Here is a 16,223-nt window from a genome sequence, read left to right as displayed (position 1 = left end):
TGACGGATACTTGAACGTGTTTAGCGCAAGAATGTTGAAACTTTCTTGATCTTTGGTTTTGAGAAGTCTATCTCTCTCTCTCTCTCTCTCTCTCTCTCTCTCTTCTCTCTCTCTCTACCGGTCTGTGTGTTTCTCTCTCTCTCTCGCTCTGTCTGTCTGTCTGTCTGTGTGTGTGTGTGTAATTGGACATTTCATCCAATTTTTGAATTACAAATAGAGAGGACAGAGATATGAGAATACAGGCGACGACCTTATTACAACATAAATAGGACGAGGGATATCCCTTTGTTATATGAGCGTCAATGGATACAGTGCTCTCATACAAAGGACAGTCAGACTGTTAAGTTACTTATCTGAATGTGTTTCCTCAGAACATCCCGTACATAAGATATAATACTGCCATTACATATCTCAGGTGTAATGAATCCATAACAACACATCCACCATAAACATTTAATCAAGGAATATACTGTTCAAATCATCTCCACTGCAGGTAAATGAAATCAACAGCTATCTTTAAAAATCTATTAAAATATTGAGCAGCGGTCTTTAGTGTAAAATCAATTAAATGAAGAAGTTGATGAGAAAGCGGGAACATAATAACAATGAAACATTTCATAGCGAACTTAGTCTTTATTTGGGACAATATTCTGCTATAATACATAGTTGCAATTTACATACATGTCTATTTCGGGTACACTGGAGTCTCACAAAGAATGTGATCTCTGCACATCATATACATATATATCATTTCAGCATGCATTATTAATTTATTGTTTTCGTTCCTGGTTCCCTCAAATTTATATAAGAAAATTAATTGCCTTCCTTAACAACATACAGGAGAGTACTTTTATTTTGTACAACTAGAAGTCATCAGGTATTTGTATGTAAAGCAATCTTCAGCTGCAAAAAAATAGATTTCGTCTGTTACGAGACAATATTCACAGTACTGCTGCGTAGGCCTGTACATTATTTAAAACAGCAGTTTTTAAAAATCACTCTCCCTAAGGACACATCACAGAAAATAAACAAATCTTTTTCGATAGGCGGTACATAAGCGTAAAAATGGAAGTGGCTGCTAAAATTATACAGTATAATTATTGTCCAACCTTCATACAATGCTGTACTTCGAGGCTGCTAGTATATTTACCTAGGAAGAAAACACTGAATGTCTGTTTCTATTAAATAATAGATTACTGACTTCTGGACCGGAGTGACAAATTCGGTTGATTATGAGTTGCAAGACATATTTTAGAGTAGATTAGGTGTTGTAAAAGCTAGCATTAGGAAACTGGGTACATGCGTTCTCGCTATGTCGACTCTCGTATAGGATGTATGCGAACACTTATGTATTTGTTGGGTCAGTTTTCAGGTCCAGGTATATGAAGGCAGGGTGGTCGCAGGTAAAATCCAGTAAACCTAGAGGGAGTCATTTAGGTTACTTTTTTTTACTAGGGCAGTATTCTGACGGCTATTTACTGAAATTATTTCTAGCTCCCTACTACAACCAAAAGTTTAGAAAGTTTACGGAAACTCACTTCTAATAATTCGCAATCCCAAATCACACACCCCACTCCCAGTTTATCAAGATTTGGCTGAAACGAAACGACGTCTAACACAGGGCAGATACAAAAAATTGGAAAAAATATAACTTCGCCGGCTGTTGGAAACTGTTTGCATTAAACGACAAATAATTCCTACTGACATGTCCGGCTGCCTAAATCGGTAACTAGTTTAGCGTGAGAACTCCTAGAAAGTCTAAATACCAGCGTAAGTACGAGGACTGTTTTGAAATTATAGTTCGATCGGTCGCGCAGTGGAAACGACGTAAAAATCCGATGAAGCTTTACACAGATGTGTTGGACAGTCTCTTTAGTACGCCCGCCGCTCGGGCCACGTCACTCTTGTCAGTTCTGAGCGCACAGTGCGCACATAAAGATGCCTAGAAAATGGTGTCTCCTGCCACATATGGGTGGCTGTGAGAGATTTCGCCTGGTTTCATGCACCCCACACGGCGTGTCATGCCTTTCTTTCTTCATGAAAATTGTCGGTCGGACACGGTGGGGGCAATGAGGACCCCCGCAGCGTTTTCGACAGGAAGTGTTTGGTCACCCACTATACAGCCCTAACTTGGATCCCTTCGATTTTAATTTCTGCTGACGTGAGCCGCTGACTATAAAGACAACATTCTGACATAGACAACAAGTTGCAGCACAGAGAACTGACGGAACGCACAGGAGGCTGCCTTATGATGAGATTATAAAAAATTTGGTACAATACCACGAAAAATTATTCCATTCCATTTTGGCACGTTGGTACAGTAACGCTCTATTGCTACATTCTGCAATCTACGACTATTTTTTAAATAGGTACCAGGAACGTCTCAGCCGGAACTGTGACTATATAGAGAGTTTGTCGGAAGGCATAACAAATTGTTGCAAATAAAAAAATTTTATTTTCACTGTCGTTTCCATTTCGGGACAAATAGGACCTTAGCAGCCCTCGTAGCATTTCAGCATGGTAGAACTCGAACAAAACTATCCACATATGCTTCGAATGTCTGATAATGATGATGGTGAAGGTGTTGTGTCAAAATTTTAGTGTCATTATTTCTTTGGGTAATTTGCAAGTCATGGCTCGGATGACAACGGGTACTCTAAGTTTACACATGGATATGAACCTGTTTGGCCTAAGTGTCACAATCGTAACCTGCATACCTTTAGAGAGATCTAGGAGTTTCCCAGACTACCAGTACTTTAAGATAACTTACTTCGGTTCATGCTTGTCGATACAGTGGTGAATCATTAGACTGTACATCTTTTTGGCACTCACATTTCTTTCTAGATTTTTTATAACAATCTACTTAGATTTTGAAATGTCACCTAATCATTTAATATAGTCAGTGAATCGTCACCAGTCTCTTACTTTCATCCAAATTTTGGTGCGATGGTTCAGATTCATCACCTTTCGTAATTAAGTTAGTGGACCGTGGTGCGTAACGTGGGTATACTGGTCATGTAAATTTTTTCCGTAGGTAAGCAAATTTAAGTCCACACAAACAAAAGTTGCCACCGCTTGCGCTACACGGAGGACCTAAGGGAGAGTGTGTTTGTCGTTATTTTCCCGAAGCTTAAATTTTACGAGACATATCCTTGCACGTCTTATGAAAAAAGGTTGGCGTATAAATAGTACGAGTACAAGCTATGATTTTTTTTTTTTTACACTTGGAAGTCGTAGCCCCGCTTCAATCAAGCTCTAATTACCACGTATTACAAAACTTTCCTGCACGGAACCAACGAAAGGACAGTAGTAACCTAAGACGGGAACCGCCGCACTGCCAGGCCGCAGTCTCTGTGGCGGGACCTCAGCGCCAGCCTCGCTCGCTGTCACCTGCAGCCACCGCCCGGCGCTCGTCGACGACGACGTCGCTCGTCAGCGCGAGCTCCTCCGCCAGTTCCGAACACAAGAGCGGCGTGAGTTACGACGCGTTTTGTACTGGGGGCGCGCTGGCGGCGGCGGAGGCGGCGGCGAGAGGCGGACACGGCGACCGTCAGCGGGTCGCGAGTCAGCTGGCGGGGGCGGAGCCCGCCGTCAGAGTGAGCGCGTGCAGCAGCGGCAGCAGCAGCAGCAGCGGGGGCGGCGGCAGCGCGGGGGCGGCGCCCGCCTTGGTGGCCGCGGCGGGCCGGCGCACCGTGGGCAGGCCCGGGGACGCCAGCGTGAACTCGTCGTCGTCCATGCCTGCTGCAACACAAAGAGGGCGTCGTGTTAGCAATGGAGGGTCGTACGCACGGGGTCGCTGTCCGCGATCAGGTACGGCAGGATGGTGATGACATTTGTTATAGTGATAATGACTGTATCAGTGTGTCATTTTGTGACACAATAAAATAGGGCGTATCAAAAACAATCATCCAATTATTAAAAAATCATAGGCCTAACTAATGTGTTATTTGAGATACGTGCGTGAACAACATACTGTTGAGGAAAGAGCAAACTCTCGAGTCTTACATGGTCCTCGCTAAGTAGCAGCAGTGTGCACCCACTTCAGTTCTAGTAAAAATGACGTCGGGACAACAGAAAGTGTTTTGTGTTTACCTTTAGTGCAGTGCGGGTCAATAGTAACTGTTCAGCGTGACTTTCATACTAGGTATGGTGTGCGCCCTCCTAAAGCACAGAGCATTAGGTGATTGCATGCACAATTCCGGGAAACAGGTTGTTTGTGTAGACGCAAATCGCCGGGCCGTCCGCGTGCTTCTGACACAGACGTCGAACGCATCCGCCATAGTTTCCCAAGGAGTCCGCAAAAATCCGTTCGGTGTGGAGCTTGACAGATCAACTTGTCTCCGATGTCCGTCTGGCGTGTGTTGCGCCGACGTTTACACGTGAAACTATAAAAAATTCGGCTATTGCAAGCTCTTCGTGAGGGTGACAAATATCGTGTGGAGTTCCGTGATTTCGTTCTTGGCAAGATGGAGGATTGCAGTTTTCTTCTACGCTTAGTGTTTGGTGGCGAGGCAACATTCCATTTAAGTGGAAAGATGTACCCTTATAATGTGTGAATATGGGATACGTAACAACAACATGAAGTTGTACAACATGAGAGGGACTCTCCAAAATTTTACGTTTTGTGCAGCTTCAGGGAAAAACGTATATGGTCCATTTTACTGGAAACACGTATCCAGATTTGCTTGGGAACTTCCTTTTCCCACAGTTGGAGACCGATTCGAACGTCTTCATTTACCAACAGGATGGCGCACGACCACACTGGCATCTGGAAACAAGGGAAATCTTAAATCAAAGGATCACTGAACGATGAATCAGTCGCATAGGACCAAATGATTCAGCATGACATTACTGGCCTCCAAGGTCGCCTGACCAGATTGTATGTGATTATTTCTTGTGGGCGTTTATAAAAGACTCTGTGTATGTGCCTCCGTTACCAACAACAATGAGTGAACCGAGACGTCGCGTAACAGCAGCTCTGGAAGCTGTAACTCAAGACATGCTCGCTGCAGTGTGGGAACAATTTTAATACCGCATTGGCATACGCCGTACATCTCTGAAGAAGTATGAAAAAAAGGTTTTGAATCCTCCGAAATTCATTTTATGTGTTTATTAGTTTCATAAAAATACACGTGCCAAATAGAATGATTCTTTTTGATACACCCTATACAAATGTGTTACCTAAAACTTTTTGCCAGTTATGTTTACTGTAAATACACTACTGTTTGTAAAATATGAAGCACTCAGGGGGAATGATCTGCAAAACGCCATGATAGGAGAACGTACAAGACAGCGGAACCATGATAATATGCCGGCCGGTGTGGCCATGCGGTTCTAAACGCTTCAGTTTGGAATCGTGCGACCGCTACGGTCGCAGGTTCAAATCCTGCCTCGGGCATCGATGTGTGTGATGTCCTTAGGTTAGTTAGGTTTAAGTAGTTCTAAGTTCTAGGGGACTGATGACCTCAGATGTTGAGTCCCATAGTGCTCAGAGCCATTTGAACCATTTTCGAACCATAATAATAAGTGACGTAAATCTTACTTGCGACGAATAGTCTATTTGTCCAAACTCCGAATAGCAAGTATTCTGTAGGCTTTCTAGCCGAATAGCCGAATATTGGGCAAAAGTATTCGGCTGGCACGTGGCGGAAATACTTGTATGGATGTATTTGTTTCATCTTCGTTTGTTCAAATGTACTTACGTCTCTTTCACGCCGGGCCGTCCCGCAAGCTCAATTGTTACCGCACTGCGTGTTTTCTTGGGAAGTTTATTTTCATACGCATCGTTAATACGCAGTCACGGTTTGTCGTACTCTCTACGTTATGATTTGTATAAAAGTGATATTGTCTAAGATCTAACTAATAATGATCAATTATGGTTTCTAAAAGAGTCGCTTGTATGCACATATTTCGAGAACTATAAAAATAATCCGAAAAGTGCTGTATGTAAATTGTGCGAAATAAAAATTTGTCATTGTGATTAAGGAAAGAAGGCGGCTACATCAGGAATGATAAATCATTGGAAATATAAACCCAGGGATGAACGTAGTAAGTTGAAGTCTATAGTTCCAAAGGGGCAAGAAACTGCGGATCAAGATACAGATGTAAGTAAACCTTCGACATCAGAAAAGCAGATAAATCTTGTAAAATGCGCTGACATACGTGAACCATCGGATAAAAATAATCCCAAGCCTAGAAAAACAAGATCACTTAATTCCCGAAATGATAGCTCTGGACAATGAGGCGTTAAATACAGTAGAAAGGACTGGTTTTAGAAAACTGATTAATAGCGCTTTGGCGAGGTATAAAACACCAAGAATAATTCCAGGAATATGTCATAAGGTGATTGAGAAAATTAAAAGATTACTTTGAGCGACTGCTTATATTTCCGTGACATGAGACACGTGGACGTGCGTGCATAATCAGAACAGTTTTTTAAGTATTACTGCGCGTTTTATTCATCGTGAATTCAATGACAGACAGGGAGTATTGAGCATCAACCTATTTGAGGGACAACACACAGCAGAAAACATAGCGATTAGGTTACAGTAAATTGCAATTCTATGAGACATCCAACTGGCAGAAACCATGTCGTTACCAACGATAATGGACGCAACATAGTAAAAGTTGTTAGTAATGCAGAGTTGGCCTCAGTGTGTTATTTCACTCATACTCTTCAATTAATTATTAACGGCTGACTGGAGGCCAAGTCATATGTGACTCAAATGACAGCTACAGGTTTGAGGATTGGAACTCATTTTAATCATTCAGGTAGTGCACCGGAAAAACTGCATACTAACCAAAAATAGTTGGATCTACCTAAGCATGAATGGGCGCAAAACCTCAGTACGTGGTGGAATCTCATCTATTAGATACCTGCAAAGCTAATGGAACAACAACGGGCTATTTCACTATATCTAAAGGACTGTGATATTGCCAGTCTGACTGCTGTACAATGAGAGCTGTTAGAGCAACTTTTGAAATTATTACAATCATTTCAGGAAATAACAAAAACTATAATTATCCAATACCCTTGCACATCTGAAACTATTCCGTCTATTGTTACATTAATGTGATGCTGTGATGAAACGAACACATCATGGTTAACACATAACTTAAGCCGGGTAAGGCTTGTCATACAACAAGGGTTGCAAGGAAGATCTGAAGACATCACAAGAGGTAAAAATCGTTTAGTGGTTACCGCTTTAGCCCCACGTTTTAAAATGGGTGCTTTGACCATTCAACTGCAAAAAGGAAAATTAAGGCAGTGTACTTTCATCGATAGACTAAAGATGAACTGTGAAACGAGCGCCGGCCGGTGTGGCTGAGCGGTTCTGCCTCGGGCATGGATGTGCGTGTTGTCCGGAAGGGGACAGGCGCGAATGCAGCGCGCAAATTACGCAAATATCTGGAAGCGCGGCGTGTGTCAGGCAGGTGAGAAAGCTTCCGTCGGTCCAGCAGGACATTGCCACACCCCGCGCAGTCCCCCGCCGCCCGGCCGCGCGCAAGCCCTAAAAGATGCGTCGCCCGCGAGTGTCGGAGGCCGCACGCACCAAACGAATGACAGGCGGTGCAACGAGCAGCTGTGTCGTGTGTCTCGCCTACTTGCTTTGCGTCAAATGTGCCACGGAAAGCGGCTATTTTTTTTTAACGAGCAGCGACGATAGAGCGAATTCGTCCCCTATTCGGACCAAGAGGATGAGGACCGCAGAGCTGAGTCCAAGCCACACTGTTCACTCATCTTTTATGGACTGCTTCCAAGAGGTGGTTGCAGGACAGAAAACACAGCTCATACCGGGACATGGAAAGTGAAAATGCAACTGCAACTTAAATAGACCTTTATTTATGTATTAGCAACATATCACGACACGACAATCCACAGATATGCAGGTAAGAAAGAAAAGTTAAATTTCGGTATAGTTGGTAAATTTTGCAGCAAAATGTCTGTCGGCGCCACGAAGCAGTGTTTATTCAAAGCGTCTTTTCTCTGGATCTGGGACTGGCTACGAGAAGAGAACAAGGAAACTACTCCCTAAAGAGGCAGAAAAATTAGTCTTTTTGCACCATAACCTTCCACTTCTAAATTTTAGCTACAAAAACTCTAGTGCATTGCCATTTATTATTTTAAAAATATTCCCGCAAAAGACTTAGTTTTATGTTAATTTTTATAATACAGAATTTGATTACATAACTACGACTACTTTAATGACTTTAAGGAAAAACCTTTATTATTACAAAGCAAATCAATAGTTTCATTTTACATATTACCTGACTACAACGAAAGATTATTCTTATGTATTCAGTATTCGGCCGAATAGTTCCTAGATGCCTAGTAACATAAAAATAGCTGAATAGCCCGAATATCGAATACTAACCGAATATTTGTTGCAAGTCTAATGGAAATGGCAGAGAGGTGGCGTGGACATAGGCTCAGCAGCACTCTCAGTGTTACGCAACGCTCAGTCTGTGCGAAGCAGTCATAGGAAATGGAAACATGCAACCAAGTACCACTATGCCTCACCGACATCACACGGTAGAATATCGGCGTTTGCGTGTGTTTCAATGCGGCATAATGATTTGTCTCCGGTGGGCAGGTCCTCGTTCCATGACACTGCGGCTCCTACTGCTTGAACAGTGAGGCGTATATGGAACCCTGTCCGTAGCTCGTGGTCGTGTGGTAGCGTTCTCGCTTCCCACGCCCGGGTTCCCGGGTTCGATTCCCGGCGGGGTCAGGGATTTTCTCTGCCTCGTGATGACTGGGTGTTGTATGATGTCCTTAGGTTAGTTAGGTTTAAGTAGTTCTAAGTTCTAGGGGACTGATGACCATAGATGTTAAGTCCCATAGTGCTCAGAGCCATTTGAACCATTTGTATATGGAACCCGTGGAAGGAACGAATAGTGGAAACAACGTCTACAAGATATTGGATAGCACAATGTGACCACAGCGTGATATGACCACCATCTTGCCCACCTGTCCGTAACGGGCTGAACAGCTTCGTCCACAGCGTTGTCGTGAAGCTGGAGCACAGCAACGAGTGCGGACATGTGTGCGTCGGCGTTCTGACTCCGTATTCTGCGGGCTGGACTGGAGACACGCATGCCAACGCCATTGACTGCAATGAACATGTGAATATCGAGACTGGCGTGCTGAGATGCAAAATGTAGTGTTTTCGGACAAGTTCCGCTTCAAATTGTCCAACAGCGAAGGCCACATACGCGTTCGACGCCTCCGTGGTGCACGCAGTCGGGCAGACTGTACTGTTGAGCGGCATAGCGGAGACACAAGCGTGATACTTTGGAGCACTATTGCGTATAACACGCGATCTCGCCTTCTACGTCTTGAGGTAGCAGCATATTCAGGCACTCCTTCATTCCGTCCCACGATGTCTAGCGGCTCCGCATGCAGCACGTGGTGGCGCTACTCCGTACTGAATTTCCACAATCACAATGCATGTACAGTTCTGTAAAGCTAATCAATCATCTGCGTAGTATCATTTCCCTGATCAGCGGAATAAACTTCAACTGTGATCACATCTGTCGGTCTCGATGTTCCTCTTTTTCCAAATAATAGTATGTGATCTAATTGTTTTCGGCTCTAAATTTTTAGATACTATGCCTTAATTAGACATGTAATACGTTATTTTGTATTTGATGGATTTATTCTGGGTTAATGTCGTTAGTGGAAGTTAGGAAAAGCAATACCCCTGGCAGAAAGTAAAGACTTCTACAGGAGCGCTGTTTCTGGACGCGAGTGTGACGTCAGAGCAGAGCGCGTAGGAGACTTACATAGACGTATGACGTAAGAGTGAACATAGGCAAGTCGCGTCTACTGTCGGGTGTATGTGAAAGGCAGTTGTTGTTAGCAAGATACAAGAGAATGACGAGTGTAGGCAGATGTAAGAGGCTCCAATAATATCAAGTTGCTGCCTTGTAATTGATAATTGGGAATTAAGGTGCACGCGCAATATTACGTGAAGCAATGGGAGCATTATAGACGACAAGGAAAATGACGGTTCATCATCTGTAACTTACCTACGGTTCATTTCAGTTCACGTTAGAAACTTTCTGAGAGGTTACCCAGTGATATTTTCATTGAAATTTATTTCATTAGCAAGTGTTGCACGTAAAACCTGTAGGTATCTAATCATGTCACTATTCTCAGTCATTGTCGCCTATTCAGGGTGCTGTTTCCTTCCAGATACTGAATTCCTAAGTGTCGTTGTTTAAATCGCTAGAAGAAAAGTATTAAAAATCATTGGCAGTTCTGTTTTTTTATTAAAATAATAATCGAAAGAAAGTAATAATCAAGCCTCAATAAATTATCACTGTTGTTCAATAATATTTAGAGGCACAGTAATTCTTGCTATTTGATTGAAAATAAAGCATAGCAATATAACTTAAAATTACAGAAGTGAATAAATGAAGCTCACACATTTCATGCCTGTATCTGTTGTAATAATGCTGTTGTGTAGTGGCTTAGTTCGTATTTTAGCGTTGTCAATCGGTTGAAAGATAGTAATACATTTTATTCATAGTACTTAGCTCTCCGTGTCCAGGAATCAAATGCATGTAAGCAACGTTAATCTGAGTTACATAAATTACTGTCGTAATAAAGTAGCCACCTCTACTAGCCATTTACCTTTTAATGACAAATTTAAATGCCTTATTCCAGATTAACATATTTGAGTACTAACAATACAAGACACCTGCTTTGTTTATTCATTGTTGTTTCTTAAGGCATTGTGTTCTCAGAAACGTATGTCAACCTTCCATTGGCAAACGTACAGCCAAACGATTACGTATTGATTTTTGTCCGCCTTATTTATCGACTTGTGGACAGACAATGGGACGGTGACGTTATTAATTAATTTTTGTATTACTAAGTCGGTTTTTTTTGTGGACCTCTTGAGTCATAAGGTACCGCTTTTCGATTTTTAGTGATGACAGATAAGTAGAAAGCGCAAGAGTAGAATACATTGTTATTTAGAACGAATTGTCGTACAGTTCTCTCCGACAGCCGGTCAGCATTTCTTCGGAGACGAGAGCCTTATCCGATATCAAGTTCATTAGGCGTATGCAATCACAGTCATACTATCGAAATGACTTATAAGTTAGGGAGGAGGTTATAATTTAAAACCGGAGCTTGTAGATACATGTTAAAAAGAACACACTGGATAGTTTAGAGTGCTGTAGGTTGTGTAGGACTGGTACCAGACAGTGACCTCAACTCACTGACGTGCGTCATGGCAGTGAAGTCTACAGTATATCTGAACTGCTAGCTGCAGAAAGTGGGCAGTTTGCCATAGACAGCGTAGAAGCGTATACGGCGCCAGTGTCCTGTGGTCCCAATTATTTTAATCATAGACTATCGCTTTTAGCGAGCTATCTGATTTTATCTTGAAGATGCACGATAGGACTTGGTTCCAAGCAATCACTTTGTCGTGCCATGTCTGATCAAAAAAACCTATCACCTGAAGACGCATCTTTATTTGATGCGAAACCGGTAGCGGCTTTTTAGTAGAAGTATTTTAACAGCCAGTGCAGATGAATTTATTCCAAGAGCATTAGGAGTAACACGCAATAGCAGAACGACTGCAGTATCTTACCTCTCTTGTCTAGTACCAGTCAAGAAGCTGGTACCCAAAACTGTTTTACAACAGATAAATTTCACGGACAAGAGACTGATTTGGAAGAAAGGAACATTCATGAAAACAATTTGGCTGTTTGGAGGAGAAATACTCTGCTACAAAAATACGTCGAAGTAATAAAAATTAACCAAAAGGTAGAATTTTTGAGATGAACTGCGTACAGAGATTCGGTAACCCCGTTTTCCCAAACGCCGATTCCTTAAATAATCGAACTAGAGTGTATAACGCAGCTTCAAGTGTCTTATTCCTTTGCAAATGAATAAATTTGTTTGACGTTAAGCATGTTAAACCTGTATAGTCGAAAATGCAAAACGTTAATTATGTTGGTTTTATGTTTAGGATTACGCACCGACAGACCAAAAATAAGTCGCAAGCAACGACTGTAAACCAAAAGAGTGATGACGACTTTGTACGTTTATGTAAGGCCATTTTGGCAAATACTGCATAGTCTTAAGAAAATCCTGCAAGTATAGGTTTTCCTACTATGTCAAGAAGACCACAGACCACTGTATTTTCAATAGCAAAGATAAGATCCAGTTATTAACCAACAGTAGGGTATACCAAATTACCTGATCTGTTTTCGACAAATCTTACATCGGCCAGTCTGCCAGAGACATAGCAACCAGGCTGGCTGAATATGAGCGCAGCTGGAGGTTGCAGAATTCTGACTCCACATTTGCTGAGCATGTACTGAGTGAGGGCCAAAACTATCAGCCAGAGTCCAATGTCCTTCACTTAGCAAACAATGGACAAAAACTCAGCCTGCTGGAAGCCCTGTAAATTATGAAACATCCAGCTCTAATTTTATATGACCATAAACCTCGTAATACTTCCACTCTCACATAATCCTCTCTGATTTCATTACTTCCCGCACTGACTTTCCCTAAATATCCCTCATTTTACAGTATTCATTGAGTTCTTTTATTTTATTGAAATTGCTATGTAATCCATGTAGACCGTAGTTACAACTGTTAAGTCTTCCTTTAACTGGTACTTGCATTAATTTACATGTTTAATATCTCTTGAAGTTGTCTCATCAGGTACTGATTTTATTTTACTTGTTTCATTTTTTTAATGCAAACTGTTACATAGGCACAATTTTGAGTGTAGTGTTAGTGTTTTTCCTGTTTGCTCCGTTTATATTTGTATATTGTTCAACGTTTTGAAATGAAGTACCACCACATTCCCAAAGATGGCATTTACTGCATGTTTCCTCACACTCCTCCATTTTCCTGATTTCATTGATTTCCATTTATCTTATAGATACTCTTAATTTCCTCATGTATTCTGTAACTTCGTTAATAATTATGTCTTTAACTGGTTTGTGTATCACTCTCCATGTTTTATACCTCCTGGAGTAGTCTTGTAAAGTATTAATTTTATGAGTTTCGTTTATTAGTGTAAACCATTATGTATGCTTGCTGTTCCAATTTTGTGCAAAAGTTTTTCTGTTTATTCCCTTTATACTTATTTACTGTTATCTTTTTACTTTTTAGATTGCATTACAACCACAGTGCCAAAGATGTCATTTACTGTACGTTTGTGCTTCAATCTAGATGTGTAACTGGTTTCCCCATGTGGTTTACAAGGTCGTTAACTTCTTTGGCAACAGTAATCAGAAAATGTCTGAAGATGGCCTTGTAAGCCGCAAACCGGTTAACACGATAAAAGTAATAGTGTAGAATAAAATCAAACTAGTGCTTTTCATTTACTTAAGAAAAGATATTATTCCACGCATCTCAGTGTCTATGACGTGATATCTCGTCAACTATGTCCGTATAATGACATACATTTGCAGGTAAATTCAGTGGTATATGTGGATACTGCCTGCAAAATTTTTTACGAATTGATTTAGTAGTAAATAGGTACTAAATAAAAACGTCACGTGTGATGCTGAAGCACGCATGAAAAGCAAAAATGTAGTTAGCAATAAATCTTTTTCCTTTCATTCTTTCGTGGTGGTTGGTAGTGAGAAAAGATTTCCAAAAATTGAAAATTATGTGTAAAGTTTATTGGCAGTTGCGAAGTGCTCTCATTCTCAAATACTATAAGAATTCAGTCCACCTGAGTTATCTGCCACGGGACATATGTACATTTTATAACTTTAATACTTGACATCCTATTAAACCCTCAACGTAGAATTTTAGCTGTTAACGAATAGAGTACTGTGGCATTTTAGATTTTTAAATTCAATCAATAATTGTACGAAGCAGTGAATGCCAAAGCTGCCCCTAGTAGCTGTTGCTCCGGAAAGCTGTTCCATAGCCAACCTCCAATTAGAAATGAATGACCGTTTTCGCTGTTTAGTGATACAGATGGAGAAATGAGCACGCATCGCCACGACTCGTACATTCTGTGGAAGCGTATGACTCAATTTCAACAAAATCCTTAACTTATTTAACCCATGTGAGTATACTGAGGAATGCATACAAGAATGCTACAACTTCCATTAGACTTCAAGATAGTGGGAGATTAAAGCTGAAAGTGAGGCAGGCATGGAAATACAATAGCAACAAAATTACTCTCAGGATTCAGATCCTAGAACACGTCCTTTATTTCAAGGCTATGAGATCATCATAAAATGCGTCTATCTTCCTAAATCGGTCGTAAAATAAAGGAAAAATTTGGTGACCAATTACTGTTTTGATTTCCATATTCCTTAAATATTGTATCTAAACTTCAATGTGATTATATCATTTCTCATGTGGAGAAAAGGGGAAAAGAAGAAGGAATCAGTGTTAATAGAACATATCTAACACCTTTAGTTCATCTGATAACGCTGCACTATTTGTCTCTAGTGGCACGTGAATAACAACAACCAATGAAGAATCTTAACAGAGAAAGTTTAAAAGCTGACCTGAACACCAATGATCTTCAGTCATAAGACTGGAATGATGCAGCCTACCCTGTGCAAGTTTATTCATCTCTACATCCATTTCAACTTGCTTATTGCATTGATCCTCTCTACAATTTATACTCTACTTATTTCCTGCTATTACCAAACTGACTATTTCCGGAAGCCTCAGGATACTTACTCCTCTTAGTTTTGTCATAAATTTCTTTTTTCCCCAGTTTAGATTCGGTACCTTTTAATCTTCAGCATCCTTCTGTAACAGAAGCTATTCTCTTCTTGTATGAAGTCCTTATCGTCCACGTTTCTCTTCCGTACAAGACTATACACAAAATATCTTCAGAGAAAACTTCCCAACTTCTAAGTTTATATTATACCTTAACGAATTCTTCTTTTTCAGTAATTCTTTTCCTGTAATAAACAGTCTATACAGGGTGTTTGGAAACGCTCCGTATCCGCACTAGAGCCGTTTGACAGGAGTTTTGCTAGGTAGGCATACAACAGGGTACTTACGGTGCGGGGTGCGTACGTCGGGTCGGCTGATGGCATCTGACCTCTTTAAAACCTCTCTGACCCGGTACGATCTTCATTCACGTGTCTGCGAGTGTTAGAGCAGCATGGTTGAGTACACGTTTGCAGAATACACCGTCGTGATCCTTCTGTATGCCGAAGCGCACGATAATGGAAGAGCTGCTTTATCAAGATCGTTATCCACAATGTCCGACACCATCGCATACCTTTACCGCCACAATTACGCATCGGCTTCGAGAAAAGAGTAGTTTCATAGTCTGCAGGTGTGCCTGTGGTGCTCCGAGGAGACACGACACAGCCGAACTGGAAGTGGCTGTACTGTATATACCAGTCTTTATAAAAACTCATTAAGTTTCCTTTTTGTTCCTTTCGTTATTAATGAGTGGTGTTTAGAACAAATGATGTACTGGGTCACTCCTAATAACTCACTTGTAAAAGTGGTTGCGTTACTCACATGTTTTCAGATGGCTGTAGCACGGTCATGGATTCCAATTCGAAATATCATCTACTCAGTCCCCACTACAAGTCCTAGAGGTTTGTAACGGGAATTTCCAACCGTCCTGTATTTTACATCATGTGCAGTTCGCCCATCATTAGTTATTTTTATACAGAAACAGAATACTCATCGACTGCTTTCAATGCCACAAGTCATAATCTTATTTCCTCAGAATCGCTTAGTTTAATTCAGTCTCATTCCGTTACCCTCATTTTACTTTTGTTGATGCTCATTTAACAATCTCGTTTCAAGACGCTATGAGCTTTAATTAATAATATATTGTAAGGAGACGTATTGATCAGAAAACGGTAAAAAATTAGCAAATTAGCAACAGAGACAAACAACAAGTTATAAATGGTTCAAATGGCTCTAAGCACTAAGTGACTTAATATCTGAGGTCATCAGTCCTCTAGACTTAGTACTACTTAAATCCTACTAACTTAAGGACATCACACACATCCATTCCCGAGGCAGGATAAGAACCTGCGGCCGTAGCAGCAGCGCGGCTCCGGACTGAAGCAACTAGAACCCCTCCCTCGCCCACAACGGTCGGCAAACAACAATTTGAAGTGCTTTTTGTTTTGAAGCCATTTGAAGACAGTGACTGACTGGATAACAAAGGTAAAATAAGGCAAAAAAAAAAATGAATTCACCACGAAGGAATTATCCGAACAGGACGGAATTCCGCAGATGTGAT

At 41.2% G+C, this 16,223-nt stretch overlaps 1 protein-coding gene across 2 annotated transcripts in view; it reads right to left on the bottom strand.

The window, feature by feature from the left end:
- Window positions 1–613: 613 nt before the first annotated feature.
- Window positions 614–16,223, bottom strand: part of LOC126089044 (lachesin-like) — a 1,131,845-nt gene continuing 1,116,235 nt past the window's right edge. Inside the window, exon 11 of one of the 2 annotated variants that reach the window (XM_049906881.1) lies at window positions 614–3,741. In XM_049906881.1, coding sequence (XP_049762838.1) covers window positions 3,566–3,741 — 176 coding nt within the window. In that variant the 3' untranslated portion in view covers window positions 614–3,565. The remainder of the gene's footprint in view (window positions 3,742–16,223) is intronic. The other variant, XM_049906882.1, reaches the window with a different exon arrangement.

The sequence above is a fragment of the Schistocerca cancellata genome, chromosome 1 (genome assembly GCF_023864275.1).
Source record: "Schistocerca cancellata isolate TAMUIC-IGC-003103 chromosome 1, iqSchCanc2.1, whole genome shotgun sequence".
Lineage (NCBI taxonomy): Eukaryota > Metazoa > Arthropoda > Insecta > Orthoptera > Acrididae > Schistocerca > Schistocerca cancellata.
This window is presented reverse-complemented; position numbering and strand designations above follow the sequence as displayed.